The sequence below is a fragment of the Carassius carassius genome, chromosome 22 (assembly GCF_963082965.1).
Source record: "Carassius carassius chromosome 22, fCarCar2.1, whole genome shotgun sequence".
Classification (NCBI taxonomy): domain Eukaryota; kingdom Metazoa; phylum Chordata; class Actinopteri; order Cypriniformes; family Cyprinidae; genus Carassius; species Carassius carassius.
The window spans coordinates 4,952,327-4,968,679 of NC_081776.1; the positions used below are offsets into that span (position 1 = coordinate 4,952,327).

General features: G+C 38.0%; 1 protein-coding gene across 7 annotated transcripts in view; it reads left to right on the forward strand.

Moving 5' to 3' along the window:
• The window catches only part of LOC132098748 (ELKS/Rab6-interacting/CAST family member 1-like), a 201,058-nt gene that overhangs the window by 147,847 nt on the left and 36,858 nt on the right, over positions 1–16,353 (forward strand). For all 7 annotated transcript variants that reach the window (XM_059504904.1, XM_059504905.1, XM_059504906.1 and 4 more), the window contains one exon: positions 15,015–15,113. In XM_059504904.1, the coding sequence (XP_059360887.1) occupies positions 15,015–15,113 (99 nt within the window). The remainder of the gene's footprint in view (positions 1–15,014; positions 15,114–16,353) is intronic.

Genomic DNA, 16,353 nt, shown 5'->3' on the forward strand with positions numbered 1-16,353 from the left:
ATATAAACATTTGTCACATGACCTCAAAAGTTTGCCTGAATATAGCAAGTTGCATCCAACGTTATTTTTCATGACTAGTTCAATTTTGTGTCTTCACAGTCCAATCAAATAACAAGTGAAATATGAGATGTTAAAAATCTGATTCTGATCCATTCATCAAATTAGGAATATTATATGAGGTCATGCACAGTCTTTTATACTGTACATTTTGCCTTTCATACAGGATATTTGCATACTGTGCACAGTATACATAGTGCTGAAATATTGCATGTTATTAGCACAAGAACAGAAGCCGACGAGGGAGGGCGACCAAAACCTCCACCGCAGACCATTTGAGCTCCCCACACCCAACCTCGCCTTTCTAAAAGCAGTCCTGGCTCCGACCCCACAGAAAACACTCCCACCTGCACGAGGCATCCAGAAAATATTTGATAAGTCCTCATATTTATCATCCTTGCCCCTGCGCGGTCTGAAGAGGCTGCATTAATCCACGCCATTATCATGGAGCATGATTCAGACCATTAATCATCTGGCTGCTCAAATTTGAAATCTTTACGACACCTCAGTGGCTGTGAGAGGCTCTGCTCATGCACAGTGAGCTCTCTGTGTGCTGTGGAAAGGTGTAGAATGGTTAGTGTGGTCACCGCCCCTGAATCCAACCCCTCCTCCATCATAATTCTCAGCCTCCTGATGGATCTCAGCAGAGACTTCCTGCCTTTTCCCCTGTTAACTGTATGTCAACGGACATGTATGCGTATGAACGTGTATTTGGGTTTTCTTATGTCAGTGAGAGTGTTATGGGGGGACTGGAGTATGTTAGGTAGTCAGTAGTCGATAGCACTACTAGTGAAATTTCATAATTCTTTTTGCCATTTTTAATGAATGCACTCCTATATTTTAACCGTGCATAGTGCAGAGTAACATCTTACCATAACCTAAAAAAAAACACTGCAACATAATGTACTGTTGGAAATAGAAGGATGGTCTTTAAAGTAACCCATGATATGCTGCTTTAAAGCTACATGACATTAAGACTCCTTTTCATGGGGTCACCTTTAATTTTCTTCTACATGATGATGTTTTAAAGTAGATTTTGTTGACAGATCAGATTTATTTTACATAGTTTTACAGCAAAATTAGAAGATTTAGCTCTATATATATATATACAGTACAGACCAAAAGTTTGGAAACATTACTATTTTTAATGTTTTTGAAAGAAGTTTCTTCTGCTCATCAAGCCTGCATTTATTTGATCAAAAATACAGAAAAAAAATGTAATATTGTGATATATTATTACAATTTAAAATAATTGTTTTTAAATTTATTATACTTTAAATGATCATTTATTTCTGTGATGCAAAGCTGAATTTTTAGGATCATTATCACATGATCCTTTAGAAATTATTCTAATATGATGATTCATTATCAAAGTTGGAAACAGTTCTGCTGCTTAATATTTTTTCAGAACATGTGATACTTTTTTAGGATACTTTGATGAATAAAAAGTAAAAAAAAAAAAAAGAAGCTATGTTTTTAAAATATAAATATTTTGTAATAACAATATAAACTACTGGTCAGTAATTTGGGGTCAGTAATTTTTTTTCTTTCTTTTTTTTTAATAAAAAATCAATAATTTTATTCAGCAAGGATGTGTTAAATTGATAAAAAGTGATAGTAAAGAAAATATATTATTAGAATATATATTATTAGAATTTTTATTTTATTTTGAATAAATGCAGTTCTTTTTAACCTTTTATTCCTCAAATATATTAGACAGCAGAACTGTTTCCAACACTCATAATAAATCAGAATATTAGAATGATTTCTAAATGACCATGTGATAGACTGGATGTGACATGTGACACTGAAGGCTGGAGTAATGATGCTGAAAATTCAGCTTTGCATCACAGGAATAAATTATTTTTTAAAGTATATTCAAATAGAAAACTATTATTTTAAGTTGTAATAATATTTCACAATATTACTGGTTTTTCTGTATTTTTGATCAAATAAATGCAGGCTTGATGAGCAGAAGAAACTTCTTTCAAAAACATTAAAAATAGTAATGTTTCCAAACTTTTGGTCTGTACTGTGTGTGTGTGTGTGTGTATATATATATATATATATATATATATATATATATATATATATATATATATGCATGTGAGCATTTGAAAAGTACGGTGGCCCAGTGGTACACAACACAACGACATTAAAAAAGCACACATAAGCTCACAACACAACGACATTAAGCCACAACACAAATACATTAAGCCACAACACAAAGACATTAACCCACAACACAACGAAATTCTCACAACACAACGAAATTCTCACAACACAACGAAATTCTCACAACACAAATACATTAAGCCACAACACAACGGAAATGCTCCCGACCACCAGGGGGCAGTTGGTCTGCAGAAACGGGCAATAGACTACGTATTTCCTGTGAAATCTCAGTGCGAATAAAAGGTTCCTGTCTTTATTCTGCCGTAGTGTGAGTGCATTACCAGCTGCAAACTTTTATCCATAAACGATGAATATTAAATCATGTTTATACATTTTGCTATAATACAACAAATTAAGTATACCACAGCAATATAATTATTTAATGAAGAGTTCCATAAACATCTGTGAGGGTGGTTTACACAGCTATTGCTGCGACCCGTTTTGTGAGGCTCCTCAAAGGTTTTTCACACTCCTCCACTGGATGCAGAAACTCGAAATAAGTGGATTCAAATTAGTAATGTAAGATTTAAGGATTTCAACATCACTTCTGATACTTCAGTCTGCAGGCGCCTCTTCAAGAATGACAACAGCATGCGAATCTACACTAGGTAAGATCTAAACCTTTATTACTATATTAACGAGCACAATGTAGGCCTATTGTGAATTTTTTAATTGTCATTATTTATTTTTTGTCGTTGTGGTTGCCTGTTTGTTTAAAAAACCTCTTCCGTGGATCAAGGCAATACGTGTTAATAGATGATTAACCCAAAAATAAAGCTGTCATCATATATTCAACATTATGTCGCTGTAAACCCACATGGCTTGCTTTGTTCATTGGCATACAGAAATGTTGTAAATAATGTTACCGTCAGTCAGCTATCTAGATAGACCCCACAGAATAAATTCAGAACAGTTTAGAATGACACGAGGGAGAATAAGCTAAAACCCCAGCTAAAAACTTTTTACAGACCTACCTTTTTTCCACTTGTATGTCAATACATTATACATTTTATGTATCCTTCAGGTTCAGTGTAGGCAAACAAACTTTTTACATTGTTTGGTGTGTATTTTCTGAAAACATGTCTCATCCAATCTAGATTTTTTAGAAGTAGATCCATTTAATGGCCTTTTGGAGAGTTATTGAACCTGCATTCCACATGGTTCGTGTGACCAGAGCAAGGACAGCTAAAGCGAGGAGAGAAGTTGGAATAACAAGCAATGCAATGGTAAATATTGATATTGTATTGTTTGTGACAGAGAAAGAAAATGTTATATTTATTTTCACTTTTTGATGCACACGTTACATGCATGTATCATAATTATTTAACATTTATTTTGACAGTGTCAGTCTCTGCAGCCCTTCGATGAGTTCCCCCTCTTCATGGTCCACCTTTCAGTCGATCTTCCACAGAGAGATCTGGCCTTACACAAAAAACTTGGAATGGATTCATTTGGTTTTATTTGTACAGACTACAATAAAAAATGTAAATTAAATATTATGTAAGTGCAAATATATGTAACTTTAATATGTTTTCTTGCTCACCAGTGTAATGTAAACATGTAAATATCCACACTTAAATTTTTGAAACTTTGATACAGTTTTAATCGTTATGTAAAATACAAATACTAATAACTATGACGGTGTAATGGTGTGTTACTATATTTTTGTAACACTACTATATTTATAACACTTCTGCCACTTGGAGGACTGATAGGTCAGGCAGATCACTGGTGACATCAATGTAAACATTCTCCTGAGATGAAAAACAAAGGTATAGTGTACATTGACCATTAAGAAAAATAAAAAATTTCCACCATCATTACAAGTTGCATGCATAATGAATAGAGCCATAATCATTATGATTGTGTTTTTGTCTTTTTTCTGTTAGGGCTAATCAAATAGGCATGTTATACATTATGAATAAAAGCAAGATATGAAAAGATGATCAATATCAATATTAGACACTTTACTCCTACCTTAAACACTCAGCGAGTTTCCTCTCTTGGAAACAGGACCACCATCCCACTGACAGGACCTGGCTTGACTCTTTAGGCATACCAATGGGGCGTGTTAAAATTATTAATCAAAGTTTATTAATTATGTCATACATTAAAGAATTTGATAATTCTCTTACTTACCATTGTTCTAGGTTTGTGCCAGCTCTGCTCCCTTCAGTGCAGCTCTATACAGGAGGAACTGCACTGATTCTCAGTTCTGAATAGTGTGCTGTCTGCTACAGTGCTGCAACAGTATGGATGGGAGTCCCTTAAAACAATCTGTGAAGATAATAACATTGGTTTACATATTTAATTGATTTCAGATACATTTTGAATTACTTTCAGTTGCATTTTAAATTATTACATTGTAAGTTACTCTATATTTAAAATAAATTATGACAAATAATTAATATTTTATATAATGTTAAAAACATGCCAATAGACTGTAAAGACAACAGTAATATTTCAAAGGATGTCCCTATCTCTCTTAACCATTTCTGATTTTTTTTTGCTTTTTACTGAATAGCTTTATCATGCTTGTGTTGGGGATCCCTGGAAAACTGCTATATAAATGTGAACAATTAATTCAAGCTTCAGTTTACAGATAATACAATTTGAAAATATAACAATAACTGTCAGACTAAAGCCCCGTTCACACAATGAATGATAACTATTAAGATAACGATAGAGTCCACAGCAGCGAATGATATAACGTTAATCTGTTTATTCTAAGCGCGCCAGGCTCGTCTGCTGCTTTACATTCTCGAGCTCGTTATAGCAGGATTCTGATTGGCTGTCAATGTTTTTAATCGTTCATCAGCTGGAAAAAAATAGTTCTTAAAGTGATTCCAATGATATTGTTTCTCTATGTCTTTATCATTATAGCTGTGGTGTGGACTCTTTTTTTTAAATAGTGAGAACGATTTTTAAAACTAAATATCTTAATCGTTTTCTTTATAGTTTGGTGTGAACGGTCCTTTAAGATTTATTACGATACATGGCAATCTAAAAATGGCAACAGTATTTAAAATACTTTATATCAAGTGAAGAAGTTCCTATCACACCAAACACCTATCAACGTGGATTAGCGGGATTCCTGCTGTTATTTCTACTATCTCTTACGAGTTATAAAAAGATGAGGTGGACGGAGTTTAAAGCTAAACTCTAACTTAGCCCTGCTATTTTTGAGCTGATCAAGTCAGTGCAGCAGCGTTATCCAGCCTTATTAGCTAGATTTGCTAGAAGACGATAGAACAATACTCACCCTAAAGTTGTTGATGTAACCTTAACTTGAAACGTTTAATGCCCTTCTCCGCGCGATGAAATTAATTTACAGTCATCAGGGGAAGTTCTTGTAAGATGAAAAATCTTCTCCTCTTGTCAATTTGAAAGCTCTACGGAAAGAGAAATGGATTCCCGCACAGCACCGGATTTAAATAAGCCCCCTGAGGAAAAACATTGTGTACAAAAGCAGAGCTAAACGGTCCAAATTAAAAATATTATCAATTTATTTTTTGCTCGATTCATGAATCGATACATTAAGATTATCAGGATATCAAAACATTTCATAAAAACACGTTTTTCATTTAAAAATCGATTACACATATTAAGTTACACATATGTCTCGATGAAATATCGGTGTTTAACTTTCAACACTGCCCCCTAGTGGTCGGGAGCACTTCCGTTGTGTTGTGGCTTAATTTCGTTGTGTTGTGGCTTAATGTATTTGTGTTGTGGCTTAATTTCGTTGTGTTTTGAGAATTTCGTTGTGTTGTGAGAATTTCGTTGTGTTGTGAGAATTTCGTTGTGTTGTGAGAATTTCGTTGTGTTGTGGCTTAATGTATTTGTGTTGTGGGTTAATGTATTTGTGTTGTGGCTTAATGTCGTTGTGTTGTGAGCTTATGTTTGCTTTTTTAATGTCGTTGTGTTGTGCACCACTGGGCCACCGTAGAAAATGCATTGAGTAATTAGTATTGATTTAGTACTGCACTTTTAATACTTTTTTCATCCTTGCTTGTACACAAAGGTCAAGGTTTAAGTTATCATTGTACTTCCATTGTAAGTCACCTGTGTGTGTGTGTGTGTGTGTGTGTGTGTGTGTGTGTGTGTGTGTGTGAGAGAGAGAGAGAGAGAGAGAGAGAGAGAGAGAGAGAGAGAGAGAGAGAGAGAGAGAGAGAGAGAGAGAGAGAGAGAGAGAACACCGCGTCAACACCGCACTCGACCTTTTTGGAGATGAGGATATCGAGTGTGTGTGTAATGAAGTGTGGCTGCACTGACATGTTGACTCTTTCAGATATAGAGAGAGAGACATTGGTCAACTGAATGTGTATTTTAGTCTATATTCAGAGATTGAAGATGTGCCAAAGTGTCCGACTCACCCTTTCCCTCTGTAGACCTCCAGAGTCCAATTTGTCCAGGCGTCTGCGTGTGTCTATGTTAGAAAATCAAGACGTATGGAGGGAAACAATATTTAACCTGACAATTTTGTTAAGCTTCATTATTCTTTTGTGCTTTCCAAGGACTAGAGTTGCAGTTTTGGTCTCTCGTTTGTTTGTAACCAGTGTATCTCATGACTAACCCCATCCGCTTCTTAAGGAGATGACCCGAAGTGATTCAGACCAATTACAGTTTGCTGGTCCTCTGGGACAGTGTTAAAAAGTCTCGTTGCAGTTCTGTAACCGCAGATTGAGTGTTAGTGTTAGTTTCCACAAGTCCTGGAATGGCGTCGGTAATTCCATCCCCTCACAAACTGCGGATTTGGGCCTTTCTCTCATTACCTGCTACAGTGCCTCCGCAAGGCCCCGCCAGAGTCGCTGTCCTCACATGGCTTCAGGGCGACGCGGGCATCGGGATGGACTGAGATGCCAATTCAGTAAAGGGCTCCAGGCCTGCTGTTCTCAGCAGAGCCGTGGTTTTGGGCACCCCTCAGAGGAATAAAATGGTTTTGTCTTGCAGCTACCCACGAATAAACTTAAAATGCGAAAGCGGCAAGTCCTTGCCAAGGCCACTGTATGCATGTGTTTGAAAGCGTACCTTCATTGGGTTCAAAATGCTGATGTTTTGTTGCAAAGGCTGAGCTCTGGGTTCCTTATGTCCCCACTGTGGCCAAAGTGATCACAGAGCTTAAATTAGAGCGTTTTGCAGCCAATGACAAGGGAGGGATAGGGGAAAGAAATCCAGAAAAAGGGCTCACACGAACACCAACATCAACAAGCGTTCAAGTCATTACAGGATCTTGTTTTGCTGAAGGTCTTGCAGACGTCAGAGAGCTTGAGCTGAGGGGGCCATGCGAATGGAGTTCGTGGCTCACGGGCCCATCCGTGCTAGATTTGTCTTGGATCGGATGCAACTCTCGCTGCTCGTTTAAGAAAAAGTTGCTGTGTTTTTGGAACACGAGACCTCAAAACACAAGCCGCTAAATGGCTGTTTGAATAAGGCCTGTGGGTGTCCAGCTCGTTCAACGTGTGACGTTGTGGAGAAGAGGAAATTGAGATTTTCCACTGCATCTCCGATTGTGGAGAACATTTTACTATGTTGTTATTATTCGGTCAGACAAATGAATTTTTTTAGGACGTTCTGTGCCCCTTTGGCAAGCCGTGAAGACTTGGCAGCTTTATTATTACAGGGTTTTGCCTTAACATCACTAATTGTAGTTGGTAAAACTTTGCTTTCTGCATTCACTGAAAGTGCTGTTTTAGTAGTGATTTCTAATCAGGGTGGGAGACTGTCCTCTCTTTTCCTTTATTCCCATTTCTGGCTCTTCTGTCCTGTCAGAATGATGACCTGGGTTTCTTCACCTCTTCAGTTCCTAGCCAGTTACACATAATTGTTTTGTTAAAATTAAGATCATTTCTAAAGCTTTGCTCATTGTTTTTCTGGTGTGATTAGTGGTATTTTCTAATCCAAGCATCACTATTACTATTGCTCACAATTTGTGATTTAAGCAAACCTCTAATCCTAAGTATCAAACTTTGGTGCTTATCTCATCCTTCATGTTTATTCAACAGGCAGAAACGATACCTCAAATTATGCAGCTTTTCTTGGCTGTCAGATATTGAAATTTAGTACATTACAAAAATCCCTATGATTGCATAACAACATGCTTAGTTCCTTTATTTAGGCAAGTCAGTTCACTGTTCTTTTTGAATGAACAAAGTCTGAAATCTCCAAAACTGTAAGATTTCATTTTAATAACATTTAAAGTCATTAATATAATTTGACAACAATGGTTTCATACAGTAAATTTGCCTTTTTAGCTAAAACCACACACACAAAAATTTGTAAAACTATAGAAATTTTCCCCCCACTGTTTTACAGAAAGTCATCAAGGCAATTCGCTTTTTTATGCCACCATATTAAATGTTATGATTTCTCCCATTCATATTTTTACAATTGGCTTTTATCCTCCACAACCACTCATATTTCCATCAAATAATGTAGAAATCTAAAAATATTAAATGTAATGCAATTGTTTTTATATTATTTGAAGGAAATATTAACCAGTTTGTAAATTTTCCCAATTACCACCCACCCCTTCTTATTTGGTGTACTGTATATATGGTACAAGAGAGAGAGAGAGAGAGAGAGAGAGAGAGAGAGAAAGAGCTGTTCTAACTGAGCAAAGAAGTCTGTTTGCTTCCCTCTGGGCTACCAGAACAGAGAGACCATTCTGTTTCCACCTATTTCCCAGTTATCTGCTCTGTTCGATTATAATCCCAGACCTCTAACACTGGAAGCACTGCAGCTCACAATCATGGGAGCACTGTAGAATCCTTTCTGTCATGCTTGTCCAAGGAGCTTATCTCAGCAACTGTTATTCATGCAGGGATCTGGGACTGTATTTTTGTGTTATCTTTGCTTTTGATGTCTTGGCCTCTTTAGCGACTTCTGAGACTTAGTAATTACTTTTAATCATTTGAAAAAAGACCATGACAGAGATCTAAACTCTTTCTTCTTGACTATTTGTGACTTTCTTTTCATCCTCAATCACATTATTCTAATGTTCATTGTTTAAAGTAGTAAAGGGCAGCAACATCAAACATCAAAGTGCACAAAACCAAAGTAAGGTTCAATAGTCGACAGTGGAAACCTTATATTAGTGCAGTATCCTGTAAATATTCATAATTTTATTGGAATTTTCCTATGTTTATAGTGGAAGATGCTTGTTTTGTTGCATTTATGTTATATGAGCCAAAAGTAGTGAAAGTGTTTTGTTTTAACCTTTGCATAAAAGCAGTTATATTTACATCAAACTTTATACTTTTCACATCAATACTCTATATAGTTAACCATTACACTTTGAATATTTCCATGGAAAAAATGGACATTTTTGGCAGTTTTTTTTCAGTATAACAGTAAAGATTATTAGCTGAAATCATGGTCTTTGGTGATTCATAAAATGCAAAAGTCAACAGCTACTGTGACTTTGAGAGAATAAAAGCATATTAGCCAACAAAACATGTATATCTGTGGCTCGATGATATATTGAGGTCTTATGAAGTGAAACAATCAGTTTGTGCATGAAACTGAACATTATTTACAGCAATATTGCCTGTAATCCAAACGGGAAAGTCTGATTCTTGTCCGTGACCTGGTTCAAATGTTCGGTTTCTTACACAGATCGATTGTTTAATCTATGTATTACAATCATTACTCAGTGTAATAAAAAGTTTAGGAGTCATGCCTGTTGCAAAGACAAAACATGATTTGAAATACTAAATGCTTCCCCATCTATTACGCAATTTTATAGTCATTATGTTATAATTGTGATTGAGAACTTTGACACACATTAAATATGTGCAATTGAAAACCCAGAAGCCTCAGATTCAAAGTCTGCTGGTCTGCTCACTGAGCTGTCCAGGCTGTCCTTTGGTTTAAGCTACTGCTTTCCATTCCAAGGAAACCTTGACGTGTGAAACTTTTGATTGTCAACTTAGATGTAGCTTTAAGTTTGGGGATGTCATATATCTGGCAACTTTCCCAGTCCTCTTCCAGCTTTTCCAAGCAGTGAGTCTATGCTTATTCAGTCAGGATGTTTTAGTCTTGCCAGTATAGTAAAATTTTTGCATTGTGTATACACAATATTATGTATTTTTTTATGTCTGAAACTAAAAATAAACTTTGCAAGGCGTGGAAAGGTGGGATGTAGAGGAAATAGATTGAGGTTGTGAACTCTAGAGGTCACGGGGTGCTGTGGAAAGGTCACTTCACTCTGGAAGTTTAGGAAAGGCTCCCGTTATTTTGTTTTACTTCCGTGACCCCAATTATGAGCTTGACAAAAAGGCCTTTGATATCGCTCTGAATTCTGAGCAACAACAGAGAATTGTGAGTCTGTGCTTTTTCGAATGTTCAATTTTTGTCCCCTTTTTTGGCAGCGCGTCAGCATTTTTTGAGTTGCAATAGACAGGGGGAGGGTGGAAGTGGACAAGAAAAATGATAATGGCGGAGAAGTAGAATAATTGTGAAAATGATTAGATTAAGTGAGTAAATGAGCTCTCCAGTTGGGACGGAAACCAAAGAATTGAGGTCAGCATTCCTGACAATTATCATAAGAGCAGAGAAAGAGAGAGAAAGTGAATGTGTGAGAGAAGGAGAGAAAAAATCCAAACAAGCAATCAAGGTATGCAGGACAAAAAGATGGAAATGCTAAGACGGATAAGGGAAGTAGAAAGAACAGGAAAGTGTGGCATTTAGAAGCATTCCAGCTTCATGCTTTGTGAATTTTTGTGCTGGTGGCAGTAACTTGAGGAGTTGTATTGCGTTTTTGTAAATGGTGCAGTGCACTCAAGCAACGGGGCTCAGTGTGCGTCCCCCATCCGCTCTGCTTTATCAGGTCCATATCACTGCCTGTAGCTGAAGGAATTTTGAGGAAAGTGAGGTCTTGGAACAAGGAGGAAAGTAGAGAAGCAGAGCCCCATGTGCTGGATTCCTGAACCCCCGACACACACACACACACACACACACACACACACACACAACCGTTCCCTTGCCATAAGCCACTCAGACAAGGATCTGGTTTCATGGTCAATTTTATTACACATGGATGTAAGGGAGGGCTTCTTAACAGGCTCTTGCTTATCCATCTGCTTGTTAACCTGCTAGATTGAACATTTTGTTTTCCCATTTTACATTCCTTCCCAACCTCCCCATTTCTCCCCTTGCCCAGTACCTTCTGTTCCAATTCATTGTCTCTGACTCAAGCCCGTTTTGTCCACCACCATCTCCTCTTTTTTCCAGCACCGGCCACCTTTCCTTTCTTTTTTGCTTTATGGCTCACATATGAGCTGTTAAGTTTGGAGTGTACCTCCCTGTTCTATAACCATCTGGGATCGGCTCTTCAGAACCCCTCCGGCCCTTTGAGGAGATCCGGTTTCCACAAACGTACACCCGCACCTCCCTCTTTCCTCATGTATACACAAACACCTCCCTGTGGACCCCCTCAACATCTTTGAGATTCCTACCTCCTTGCCTTCCATTGTCCGTGGTTTTTAAGGCACGTCTTTTGGATTGGTGTAAAGGTTGGATGCTCTGCCAAAGTAAATCCAGGAGGTATAGTGGCTCCTAGTAATGTACGGTACATGATGTCATTGGCGAGATCATGAACAAGGGTCGAAGGGCACACATGGACATTTGTAGCAATTTGTCTCCTCTCTCTCGTTCTCCCCTTCGGTTCGAGTTTATCTCCTTTATCTCTTCCGCTTGGAGAGTGGCAACAACACCCCTCACCTGTTCTCAAAACAAAAACATGAGCTTGAGCATTTTTTAAAATCATCTCCTTGTTTTCATTCTCAAGTTAGAGCGGGTCAGCCTGAGGGGAGGTAGAGGGAACTCTGCTTAGTGATGTTTAAGTAACTCTGGCATGTTTTAGGAAAATTGTGGCAGATTTGCAGTATTGCCTCATAAATCATTTTATTAACCCTGAGAACGTTTCTCAGTTTGACTGAATGAAAAATGATAGACTTTTTTTCCCTGACTGTTGGAACCCAAAATGGAGATGTTTGGAAGAATATTCACGTTGCTTTTTTCAATACTTGCTGTCAAGTTTGTAAAAGGCCAACAAAATTAAACCAAACAACTATAATACAAGTCTCCTGAAATTATTCAATAACTTTGTGTGAGGAAATGACAAAAATTTAAAGGCATAGTTCCCCATAAAATCATGTATAATCTTCTATGGAACACAAAAAAGAGAATTTCTTGAAAAATGTCCTGCTTTTTAGATTTTGAACCCTATTGACTTTCATCTGCAGAACACAAAAGAAGATATTTTGATGGATGTTTGTTCATGCAATAAAAGTAAGTCATACAGTTTGGAACACAAGAAGGTGAATAAATGTTTTTTTGGCGAACTGTTCCTTGAGTCAGTCACAATGTCAGAAACAAAATTGCGCCCCAGTGCCCATATACACACTTGTTCGATTGTACAAACCTATGAGCAAAGATTTCCCCAGTGCAGTTTAATAAACATTTTATGAGTCCCTGTGCCCCACTAAACTCGGTCGGTATCGAAAACCACTTCACTCATGAGCCGGCAAATGAGCAAATACCAACTCCCTCTCTTTCTCATTCTCTCTTTTGCTTTGCAAATTATTTTCTCTCTCTCCAGTGGCCAGAGTCATCTGTAGGTGCTCTGTGGCCCCCAAACCCTGAAATCTTACAGCTTTAAGGCAAACTGTTTGTTTTTACAGGGGTTTTTTTTTCTTTTGCTTTTTTCTAATATATGTTTTTTTTTCCAATTTTTCAAGAGAGGAAATGAACAATGCATGTTCACGCTGGGAAATCTAGGTATGTCTAATGTTTTTCCCTCCTCTTCTACATTTGTCTCTATCATGATAACTTTTATGCTTTCTGTAGGTCTATACCAGGATATACATGCTACAAGCTAGAGAGCTTAAACCTGACTTTCCGAACCCTAAATCCTTTGCACTAACCCACTGAGCATGTGGAACAAATTGTCTCGAATGGGGTATTTTCTTCCTTGTGAGGTAGTGACAGTTGATCTAAAATGTTGCGGGTTTTTTTCCAGGGGCTATAATAGCTTCCCCTCGTAGCGTCTCGGCCTCTGGTCTTCTTCTCCTCCTCCATGCTGACTGCTGCCTTCTGTGGGGCAGAGTGAAAAACTAAGAGGTCGTTGAGTACAAGGTGTCTAAGAGCTGCTCAGAGGTTGTTTGTTCAACATTTTTATTTAACCTCTGACTAAGTGGCTTGTTAACAGGTAAAGAACTAGTCGTGCCTACACAAGAAATCGAGGCAACCAGAGGCATCGTGCCTTGTGGGTATAATGCTGATGTCTGTTTTCTGTGCATTTTCTCAAACCTATATGACTTTGTTTCTTCTTTTGAGATCAGGAGAAGATATTTTAAAGAATGTTTCAATTGTTTTGTTCATATAATTAAAGTGAGTGGGGTCCAAAAGAACATTGGACCCCTGTGACTTTTCAAAAAAACTTCCACCTAGCAAAGCAAGCCATACAGGTTTGGAATATCATGAGGTTGCATAAATGATGACATAATTAAAATTTTACTGTGGACTGTCCTTTTAAGATACTAATTCTTACCTAGGCCACTTGCGGTGACATGACCCAAACATGCACAAAGACTGGTTTATCTGGCCCATTTAAACCAATGGTGTCCCCATGGTTGGTTAACATTGTTCATTACTGTAACAGAGGGGAGGATAGGAGAGAAAAATTGGGAGTGCGGGAGGTGGAGGGAAGAGGGTGAGAAAACCAAACAGAAGGAGCCCAACCATCACATTCTGGTCAGGGAGCAGCCGGGAAACAAGCCTAAGAATCCAGAAGGGCAGGGTGTGTGTCCACTTTTGTTTGAACGTAATGTCATATTGATTCATTTCATCCCTGCGCGGTGGTGGAGTCAGTTGTGATGGTCGGCTTGCCAGAAGTAATCATGTGCATTTTTCCTTATTCCTGCCATAGATGTCAATTCAAGTGAGCTGTATTTAACGAAAACTGAGGATGATATCCGATAAGGCTTCATTACATTGACCCCAACTCGTTTGCAGAGATATTTCACCCTAAAATATGACATTCCTGTTATCATTTATATACGCTCATGTTCCAAATGTCAATTTCTAATGTAAAACACAAAATGTGAAAAATGTTTGTTTTATCTCTAATTGTTGCATGCTGTATTCAAACTCATGCCGCCCACATGAGCACCACAGCTGAGTTTGTCAAAGCATGTATGCTCAGCCTGGTCTCAAACAAATTAGAGCATTTCTAATCCAAGAGGTGCACAGACACGGAAACCTTGGGGCGCTTGTTAAATCTGTGCAATGGTTTGAACATGTGGAGGCTTGAATCTGTATCAAGCAGGGAGGTGAGTTTGCATATGTGTTTATATTTGAGAGAAGCTAGTGTTTTGTTCTCTATTCTCTACAACTCGGCTCTTTTCTCACTGTCTCTGTTATTGCTTTTTCACACCCTTCTCCTCTGGGTTTAAAAGATCTCCACCGATCTCCGCTCAAATTCATTCCAGCTGAAACTTGCGTGAATATGCTGTGATCCCCTCTCGCAGTAGGGCTTGAAGTAATACTCTGTCTATCAAAACGAATATCAGAATCACTGCTTATAATGCTTGTAATTGAATTCATACAGATAAAATTTCCACTCCTAACAGCATGGGCTGAGATGGAGATTTGATAACTCAAGCCCCAAGACTACCAGGCTTAGAGTCAGACTGGGCTCATTTTGAAATGATGGGGAAAAAGTGTGTCTGTACTTGTGTGTTTTGGCAGTAGTTTACAATGAGCTGTATCTTTTACAGACGCAGAACCGCATGAAGTTAATAGCTGATAACTATGAGGATGACCACCTCAAGGCCTCCAATTCTGACCAGACCAATCACAAACCCTCTCCAGATCAGGTGAGTCAATCAGAGTGCACTTTACAGAACCACTTTGAACATTCTTTATCCTTTACTTTTTTCAGTGGGGTTTAATGATTGATCATACTTAGGTTAAGTGATTTAAACAAACCCTAATCCTAAATCCCATGCCATTTATGCTAAGGATATGAATTATGCCTTTAAATTATGTGTAGCCTGATGAGACAAGTTCACTTAAGTGAATGTGCTTAACTTTCACATCACCATAAAACGGGTTAAAAAAATCACAGAAGTTACACTGAAACTTTCTTTCTTTCTTTCACTCCATCCGATTTACCCCTAAAGGCTATATCCTGATTTATAAAAAAAGCCATTATAATCAAGCGTAAACAACAGGAAATTACATATTTCATATCCAATAAGGCACAGCATCCTCAGCTCCAATTTGTGTAATATTTCATATTGGGTCACCCCAAAAAAAAAACCGCACATTTTCTCATTCATGAATGTGCACGCACACACACATCCCTGAGTGTTTTTCTTGGAATAGTTCCGGCACACAGGATGATTCTGGAAGATTTAACTGGCTTTGTTCTTTGTTGCTTTTAAATGTTGAATTCCTTTGCCTTAAGCCTCTCCTCTGGATGGCTGTCCAACAGGAATTAGTTCATAAGGAGAGAAAAGGGAAAGAATTGACATGATAAAGGATGAATAGAAAGTGAAATTTCAAAGAGAAAGGACAGCCTGTTGCATTCTTCTGTCCTAGCTCTCCCAGGAAGCACAAATCCAACTGGTTGTTATGACATGACTTGATGCGTTAAACGCAGTGTGTCATACCTGTCCATGGACTCCTGGAGTAATCCAGTTCAAGTGCTACATCCTAATTCACATGCTGAAAGAAACGCATCAATCAACAACACTCCTCCCAGGCCTCGACACATGTACTGATATTCCCAACTACCTACATATGTGTGTATGTGAGCTCATTGGAACTCTGTCTATACACACAGTCTCCCATGTTCACACAGAAATCTGCTATAAAGCTATCCCAGGGCGTCTCCCCCATCGCAAACCCTATTTATTGTCTTTTAGCTCACATTTTCCTGTGATCTTCATTTCTCACTTACATATTTCCAACTCAAATAAGAACCCCCTCACACATCAACACCTGAGCCCGCTCCAAACCTCCCCGATCACACTGTTATCACCTAAACGTGCCGACTGCAGAACTGGGACCAACAGGGACCTCAGACAGCATTCATTACAGGTATTTTCCACA